We start from the raw sequence: 10,280 nt of genomic DNA, 5'->3' as shown, positions 1-10,280 counted from the left end.
CCTATGGTATTCAAAAATATAAACAAACTGCTAAATCATTGGTCATTTTAATTTAATGTCACACAATTATACATTGTGTAAATTGTACAGATTGTAAAAAAAAAAGGAATTACTATCAACCAATCAATCAACCAATAAATCACCTGAATTCACTGCACAGTAATGTTCAAAGGCACTGGAAAATGCCCGACCAAAAAGATGTGTCTTTTGCTGAATTTATCAAGAATGGGTGACTGTGTACTTCAACAGGTAGATATACATCTAAACTTCTATATTACAGCAATTACCGTCATGTACTAGTCTTTCGCCTATGATTTAAGTTTACATCATGGGATATCTAGTAGTAGTAGTAGTAGTAGTCCATAATATTATATAGCATGGTTTTGACACTAACAGTAGACTGATAAATTACACAGCTGAAGATTTGTAACTGGGCATGTGAGAATTTGCCATTGCCATTTTGTCAATAATAGTCAGAAATTCTTATGTTTGTTACACAAGTTTTATTGTAGAAACAATTCATGGAATTAGTAATGGTCATGTAAAGAATGATTATAACTACAATGTAAGCCAGGGAGAAAGCTTGTGTTGTGACATACAACCATGCTGTCATCCTATTTGGTTTTAGCAGCTAAACAATAGTAACACTACAATGTACAGTAAAGTTATATCCGTTCACATCACGTTTCAACTGACTGAGGTCACCTACGGCAAGACAAGACGCATCATTGATAGTGAAATGTTTTTAGTGAAAGATAATTTGGTTACAGGTATTTACATGATAATGAGCAATATAGGGTCAATTTATTTTAATTGTACATTTAATCATAGATGTTGGAGAGAGCTCAACATCTATGGTTCAATATTCAACACATAGTTGGTATATACAGAATTACTTTTGATGGATATTTTGAAATGGAATTTAATCAGAATAGTTCAAAATGGCAGAAACACGTTAAATTGTTTTGATAAATTTGCTAGAAATGACATGATTTGCACACACTCCCTCGACATTGAGAATGTACCATTTCTTTAGGGGGAAGGGGTGAGGTTGATTTGGAAATGCTATTGATTGTTGGATTTTGGTTGAATATTTTTTTTCACGTTTTATTTGATATGACATTGATTGGTCATGTTCACTGACATTGTGAATGCACTTTAAATTACTAATTCTTAGAAATAGAAATCATCCTAATCTGTAGATAATTCCAGCCCAGGTTGGCAAACACACAATGTTCTGCAAGCATTTACATGGTAGAACACAATCTTAGTATGACATACAAACTAATCAGCCTAACCACAAAGTTTGTTTTGTGGTGCAATGCAAAGCACACTTGTTTTAACTCTGCTCTCAAATGAAATCTGATCAGGATGGTTCAAAATAGTGAATGCGTTGTGTTGTAATCTTTTTTTTTTTTTTTTGGGGGGTGGGGGTGTAGTAAAAGTCAAAATTTACTCTGTATCACATTCCACATTTGTACACAGATCAACTACACGTACATGTACATGTAGGTGGTTTTTTAAAATGATAATCCCATCAGAAGACTGAATTAAAATATTCCTACAGTATATGACACTAATGATATTACACGTGGTATTTCTATCTATATTAGCACCCAAGTTGATTGACACTAGAATGGACCAATCAGCAAACTTGTACATGTATGGTCTGAATAACAACACAGTGAAATTTGTAATGAAAATATAATCAGTGATAATGAAACCATGATCTTTTGGCAGTGATGTTTGATCACCAAGATCATGTCACATCCAACTTGAAATAAAACAATGGTATTACAGGTTATACATACACTACAGTAAAACAGAACTGTACTAAGGTATTAACAGAGGGCAGCTTTTTAACAACAAAGAAAACTAAACATACCCTCATTTACTCAGCTCAGAGATTTGTCTTGATGTTACGAAAAGTGATGTAGAGAACTTGTCTTGGTATTGACAGCTTAATTCTTGTCATTGCAACAACAAGTCAAGTCTCTGGGCTTTATTTTACTGAACAAACAAGTCTTTCTGTGGGTAATCTGTCTTATTCTAAAAGAAATCTTGTAGATTATGAGTTTTAAAATCAGTCCATTTACTGACTGGCAATCTAGTATTAGTTACATGCCAAAGGAAAATGAATTCTTGGGGGTTAACTTGAATTATATATGGCAGGGTTATGCACTGAATGCTAGTGAAATTACTCAAATGTAATACAAATGTACATCATAATTCCAATCTTGACTCAAGCAGTTTAAAGTGGCTAAAAATATAGCTACGCACTCATAGTCAGCACCAGTACAGTTTACACAGCAAACGGGTTGCAAACTTTTATCAGAAGCCAATTTTTTCCATGCCATTTCATGTGTAAAACAATTATTGTTGGAATTCTATATACAGTAACACTACAATGATGCCCGTGTATACATGTACATCCAGTTTGCATGTACAGTCAGTAAAAAATTCACATTAATGTGTAAAACTATTGTTGGAATTCTATATACAGTAACACTACAATGATGCCCGTGTGTACATCCAGTTTGCATGTACAGTCAGTAAAAATTTCACATTAAGATTTATTTGGCTATTGATATGGTCTAATGAGGTGAAAAGTTCTAGGAAGTACAACTGATGTGTTGCAAGATGGTGTGTAATTATTAAATACAGAGCAGGATAAAAATAAAACACAAAATTCACTCCTCATCCTATTTATTACATTTTGTTTTAAGGTATACTGACAGCCAACAATCCATGTAATGTATATAAAGCCTACAAAAAAAAATTGTTTGGTTCCGGTTACCCGACCCCCACCTAGTTTTTCACACCAACCCTAAACCTTTTTAGTGGATGCTGAAACTGACACCAACTTAAAAAGATGCTATAAAGCTGTTCATCCAATCTGTAATGGCTGTACATCTGATGAGAAGAAACCAATAATACAGAGAACATATGGAAAACAAAAAACAAATATATATATATATATATATATATATATATATATATATATATATATATATATATATATATATATATATATATATATATATATATAAAATAAAATAAAAAATCTACCTACTCGACCTATTCTAAAATTGAACATAATCAGAACCATATAATTTTTTTTGATAGGCCTTATATTAATTAAACATAGCTAATTAATGCCAATTTCAACAATGCTACTTTCTGGAATTAAACCTCAAATGATAACAAAATTTGTGCCATTTTAATTAGAAAGATATCATTACATTATCTATTATCAGAATGTTATACATTGTATGTACACAAGCAATTTAGGTAATGAGTATTTTTTCTCTAATTATGATCACTTTGAATTACCAAGCCTTGGGAATAGTTTCAAGTGACAAAAGCCGAGTTTGTACACTTTTTCATTTTGGTAAAAATACTCACATAATGCATCAATTAAACTACTATTCTCTAGTACATGATTGTGGAATACTAATATTGATACATGCCTTTGATGGTATTCAAAATTGTCTTCTGATACAGTCATACATGTACAGGGATTGTGGTTTAGCACAATTGGTTGATGGACATATTAAATGGGGCTATTCCTCAATGTTTCACTCTACATAATACCAGTAATACTAAATTTTGATTATGTCATTGAAACATATATTGTAATTATATTCTATCTGAATACCAGGTTTGTTGAGTTTTGCAGGTAGGAATGCTTCAGTAAATGTAGAATACAATATTGTGGTAAAAGAACGTTTTTATATGCAGAAAATGTTAACCCCAAAAACAATCCAATGTCGTAATTTTTCACATGTATCAAAACTCAGCTCTATGCCCCTTTCTCGGAATCTAATACATCAATCAAACTTTGGTTAACTTATATATCAACTAGAATGGAAAAGTAGAATTGCACACAACAACTTAAACTTCTTTCCTGAAAATGTTGAAACCAATAGTTATACTCGTACACATACCAACACATTGAACATATTTGTATAAAAAAATAACTAGTAAAGATGAGGGAAGTGTTTTATTAAATAACAAAGTCTATAAGAGTAATCTTAAAATGTCCAGACATTTACAAAGATGTATTAAAATGCATATTCTGACCTTGAAGTGTGGTGTTACATAAAGTGTACTGTGTGACCCATTAAGTCAACAATCGCTACAACTCATTCCATGATCTGTTGTACAGAATGTACATGAAAACTTTACTACACTATACTAGAATAGATGTCTGCAGCTGAAAACCTATCCAATGTTTGTCTCTATACCTGCCAAAATTTGTAATATTTCAACTTATAGGGATCAACTTTTACCTGTAGCAAAATAAATAATAAACTCAAAATAAACTCTGTCTGAAGGTAAGATAGATGTAGAGAGAATATTTTACTATACCTGCAGACTGACTTTGTTTTTTGAGGAATTTCAAACGGTGACTTGGAATCTCCATGAGTATTTGGGTTTGCGATCAACTGAATAAATTTTTCCCAATCATCATCCATGATTCTGTGTTTGTCTCCAGTTGTATTAAACATAGTTATATTGAAAAATTGACCATTTCAAAGCAGACTTTTTACAAACTGTTATGAGTTCCGGCAGATACTGTACTGAAAGTCTGTTAGCTTTGACAAACGGTTGGTTACTACCACAGGTACACTGTGATGTGAAAGACTGTGTGGTCGGTCAAGTCAGCGATCACTGGTGATTATCGATAGAGGTACAAACACAGTGGTGAAGAATGTACATTCTATTGAAGCTTTGATCTCCTTTGATAAGTAAAAGGCAAACATCTTAATCACATCAACAACTGATGTGTATTCATAGTTGCTGCAGTTGCAAAACAGTCCGTTTATAGTTTGACCAACTTCTCAAAACACAACTAAATGGCATGAAGCCCATGACATGGTGGTAGCCTTGAAGTCACTATACACTGCTACTCTCCAATAACAAAGTCCTAGGTGTCATATTGAGAAATCATTTCATGTATGATGTATGTATACTACAGCTGTTAGTGTGCAGTCCAAACTCAACACCGAGCATTTCTATACTGTGAACATTCAAGGGTACAAGTAGTAATGGTACATTTGCATAAGAAAACATGACAGATTTTCATTTGGACGCAACCATTGTGATGTTGCTAATGGGGTGGAAAGTAGTAAAATTCAAGGATTCACCCCTCCTAAAAGTACAAAGTTATTGCACTAATAAACAGGTAAACATCACTTTTTGAATAGAAGGTTCCGAATGATTGAAACCATACGAAGTTGTTTTATGAGTTGCCATTTACTTCATGGCAGTCATACATGTAGAAACTCAATAGCTGATTGTTCACTGTGATTCCGATAGTTCACAGTGTTGCACAGACCAAACCATTCTTCATGGGTGTGGCAGATTACCACGAAAGGGGGAAGTAAGGGAGAAGTCTAATTTGATATGATTGCTCATGACGATAGCATTCTCAAACATTTAGTAACTGCCTGATTAAGTATACATTTCCTGGATGAGGTAGTCTCCTGTGCTATAATTTGTTGTATCCGTGTTTTGTAAAGTCTGGGGTTTATCCTTTTTGTAGCAACCACTTGATACCACAACAAGTCTGTACACAGACAGACCTACTTGGTGTTCAATGGAGTGAAAGATATACACTTCTTGATTGCTGTTCAACCAAACATGATTTGATTTTGTATTTATGATAATGGCCCCATTCATATTATATATCTTGATTTATTGATACCAGTGTATTTATTATCATGAACCTCTCCTACAGTTCATAATAATAAATTGACAGTGTGGGTTACGCTAATTATGATATTCATCATTGACATCAACTTTAAATGAAAACTGAATGGTGAAGTATGTGGCAAGATCCATCACTCAAAACACTTCAATCCTTTTTTCCCCAGCTAGACTACGTGTGAAGACAGGGAGTAGATGTACAAATTGGATTATTGTATGTATGTATGTATGTATGTATGTATGTATGTATGTATGTATGTACAGAAGTCTATGGGAGCTCCATTTGAACATCCCCAGCAATATAAACTGTTGACATAAAAGAAACTTAGTTACAGCCACAAGGAAAACAGCAAATAAAAAGGAAATATGAGAAATTACTGGTAATGATGATTAAATAACAAATAAGTTCCTTGTGGCAACTTCCTGTATATGTACTAGGATAATGACTTCTCTAATACACTTCCTCTACTTTGCCAACCATGTTGTGTCGTCACTTAGTCTTGGCAAACCATGCAAACTATTACACAGTACACTTTGGACTGTCTGCACTTAGCCTGAAGCCATTTTTCTCTTAACTGTAATGTTTTGAGATGTTTTGTGAAAATGAAATTACTAGACTTGAGTGCGAGAATTTGAAAAACTATTATGAATATGATGAAGATAGAAAATAAATCAGTTGCCGAAGGGTCTCATATCTGCTTTATGTATCTGCATCTAGGTTTCAGTGGCTGAGGTTTAAAAATCCCTAGGCTGTCTATTTTGCTGTATCTGTGATTCTACTACGCTCTTCTTTTTTCAATGAGTGTAGCAGAGTCACAGACACAGACACAGATACAGATACAGATACAGATACAGATACAGATACAGATACAGATACAGATACAGATACAGATACAGATACTGAGAAATCCTGGTAACAGAGGGGTAATCTGCAAAAATTTGCATTCATTTCCATACCTTGTCACCACAAGTTTTTGCAGAAAATTACAGTTGATTTAATATCTACTGACAACTTTTCACAGAAACACTTCGGCAAAAACTCTTCACCTGCAAAGACTAGTAGAATCTTTATTGACAATCATATATATTTAGTTTTTTTAACTCTGACATAATGAATTTCATCATGAAGACAAAAGAATAATATACATTTTATCATCACTATGAGGAAATCCATAACCATGGGATCATTCTTTTTTCTGGATCAACTTTTCCTATAGCTTTTACTAAAATTTAAATGTGCAAGCCGAGTTTAACCTTATTTGGGCAAGACACAACTTCAATTAAAACTTGTCAAAATAAGTATTACTAAAAAAGTACCATCATACCTTTCTGAACTTATAACAACCAATCATACCGTTCATCAATACAACACAAGGACCAAAATTCCACATTCTGAAAGCCCACTCCCGATCCCTCAGATACAGGGCACCAACCATTGCAAATAATTCATTAATCTAATGACTTCTGCATTCTCCCACTCTTCTCAGTATTCCATATTGTTGCATAATTTTTGTATCTGTCACGTATATTTGTATTTTAATATTTGCATTTGTATTTGTCATATTTTGCAAATGCATGAAAACCCATATTATGGATGCATGCTGCTCAGTTTATAAATAAATAAATAGATAAATAAAAATGAATAATTTATGCTGCATATTTAAATCTTACTCTAGTATTCTACTTACTGAAACATACTTAACCATGACTTGTAATTGACCGAACTCACACCAGGTATTAAGATATAACATAAACGATCTGATGGCGTAATCTTTCATATGTATCCAAAAATGTTGAGGAATCCATATTTTGCTACAAGTCTACTGTTCAAACAATGCCAGAAGGCAATTTGCAATGTCATAGCAGGCATGTATCGACATTAATATTATACTATTTAGTGGTTTAATTGATGTTTTATGGAAGTATTATCATATGAATTAAAGGTTCATAATCGCGGCTTGTGCCACATTAAAAACAACTGTTTTCCACACTCAAATTCTAAGTCATAATCTGCTGGAACACCAGTGTAGAAATCAAAACATAGTTTTGCATTAAAATAAGTCCTGCATAGGATATAGTGATTTGATAGAAATTAAAGGATTATGTTCATTTATGTTACATCATACATATACATGTAACCCTAAGGGGTGAGATCAATATAGGATAAAAAAACTAAATTCTTTTACTTGGGAGTGGGGGTGGGGGTGGGGGGAGTTTGAGCCATTTAGTTCTCATCTTACAAAACACGATTTTACTTTTAATGAGTCTGTTTGTATCCCTATATACAAATATATTTTTTTTTAAATGTCAAATTGAAAAATAGAAGAATTTTCACTATAGTAAATGCATGGCATTATAAAATATAGTAAAGTGTCAACAAAAGAATTATTTTTTCCTCACTACATACTGATTTGAAATCAATTGTGCAGTCTGAACTTGAATATTTTCAATTTTGGCCAATTTAGTTGGGGAGGGGGGGGGGGGGGGGGGGGTCTGAAGCCTAACTAAAAGAAGTTAGTTTTTTAATCCTACATTGAACTATTGATCTCGCCCCTAACTATACTGAAAAAAATATGAAGTTGAAACTTTATCTCAGTGCCAATGTCAAGTTACGTGAATTATTGTGCACTCTTTATGGTGTGCCATCCAAAGGAAGTGTCTACTATATTATGAATATTCTAGTGATAAATATCAGATCAAAATGTGCTGGTGACTCGGCAGGTCCTTTTAAACTTAAACTTAGTTAAAACGCTTTTATTAATGAAACTGCGAAAGTTTCAACTTCATATTTCTCCATAATTTTGCAGCAACCTTTAAAAATCGAAATTGTGTGACTTTTTTAATATCAAAATGTCTTTTAATTTCTAAAAAGATGTCACCTCTCAGACAGACAGACAGACAGACAGACAGTTTTGTTCTGTACATTTTATCATATCATATATAGCCTTTATAGGGTACAGTATGGATTTCCTATATGCATGTTATTATTAATTCATAGACCATAGCAGGTTTAATTAAGTTGTTCGGCTCTCTGGATTGTCCTTTTTATTCAAGTTCCTTCCACTGAACATTTAATTAAAAAGATGTACATTTTGAGACCCAAGAGGTTTTCAGATTAAATTGTCATACCAGAGTATGTATTGTGTACTGTGTTACGAGAATCTGATTTATATTCCATACATGACGCTAATAACAATAGGTAACAGTACTTACAGAATTCCCTGGGAGTTGATATGTTCAAAAATAGCAAAACGCAGCTGATGTGACAATCTATGATATAAATTGACTATGAGATATATGCACATCACAACTTCAATCATGCTAATCTCAAAAAAGTGCTTCCGAAATTCATTCAACATGTCAGCTGTCCTACCAGAGGAAACAAGACCCTAGATCACTGTTACTCGACGATCAAAGATGCCTATCACGCACTGCTCCGCCCCAACTATGGAAAATCGGACCATGCATCGGTTTTTCTCATCCCTGCATACAAATGTAAACTAAAATGTTCAAAGCCCACAACTAGAACTTTTCACAGCTGGTCTCAAGACTCTGTGAGTTGTTTACAAGCTTGCTTAGAATCCACCAAATGGGATGTCTTCAAGGAATCCTCAGCCGATCTAAATGAATACACAGATGCAGTGACTGCGTACATCAATTTCTGCATTGAATGCTGTGTACCCAAAAAGTCAGTTCGTAACTACCCAAATCAGAAACCATGGTTTAACAAGGACGTCCGTTTGAAACTTAAAGCCAAAAATATAGCCTTTAAATCGAACGATATCTCTGCCTACAAGATATCACGATATGATCTTGAAATATCCATTAGGTATGCAAAACGACAATATCGGGACAAACTTGAAAACCAACTCAGGGACAACGACTCACGGCGTCTTTGGCAGGGTTTATAAGCCGTTACATCGTATAAGAAGAAATCTAATCTCGTCAATGATACTGATTCCAAGCTTCCAGATCTAGTGAACAAATTCTACGCTCGTTTTGATAAAAAGAACTTCAAAACTCTGTTATGTCTAGACTGCGAACAAGATGAACCATTGTTTACCGTTAATGAGTCAGATGTACGAAAGTCGTTCGCGAGTGTGAATGCCCGAAAAACGGCTGGCCCGGATGGCATTCCATCCCGCGTTCTTAAACTGTGTGCTACTCAACTTTCCCATGTTTTTACAGACATTTTAAACACTTCTCTTAAACAGTGTGTAGTACCTTCATGTTTCAAGAACTCAATCATAATTCCTGTTCCAAAGAAATCACCAGTGACATGTTTAAACCACTACAGACCGATGGCATTGACGTCTGTAATAATGAAATGCTTCGAGTGACTCGTCTTACACTACATCAAATCACTGTTTGGTAATTACCACAGTCTTTAGACCCGTACCAGCTCGCATATCATTCCAACCGTTCCGTTGAAGATGCTGTTTCCTTGGCGCTTCACTCAATTTTAACTCACCTTGATAATTGTGCCTCATATGTGCGGATGCTATTTATTGACTTCAGCTCGGCATTTAATACTATCATTCCATCAAAACTATTCGCAAAAATTTCAC

At 33.9% G+C, this 10,280-nt stretch overlaps 1 protein-coding gene across 1 annotated transcript in view; it reads right to left on the bottom strand.

Annotated features, from left to right (window-relative positions):
- The window catches only part of LOC144450191 (protein dispatched homolog 1-like), a 58,851-nt gene extending 53,819 nt beyond the window's left edge, over positions 1-5,032 (bottom strand). The window contains exon 1 of the mRNA XM_078140775.1: positions 4,372-5,032. Within this exon, the coding sequence (XP_077996901.1) occupies positions 4,372-4,511 (140 nt within the window). The 5' untranslated portion in view covers positions 4,512-5,032. The remainder of the gene's footprint in view (positions 1-4,371) is intronic.
- Between the last annotated feature and the right edge of the window lie 5,248 nt (positions 5,033-10,280).

The sequence above is a fragment of the Glandiceps talaboti genome, chromosome 2 (genome assembly GCF_964340395.1).
Source record: "Glandiceps talaboti chromosome 2, keGlaTala1.1, whole genome shotgun sequence".
NCBI lineage: Eukaryota > Metazoa > Hemichordata > Enteropneusta > Spengelidae > Glandiceps > Glandiceps talaboti.
The sequence above is the reverse complement of the archived record's forward strand: the minus strand, read 5'-3'. Positions and strand labels throughout refer to the sequence as shown.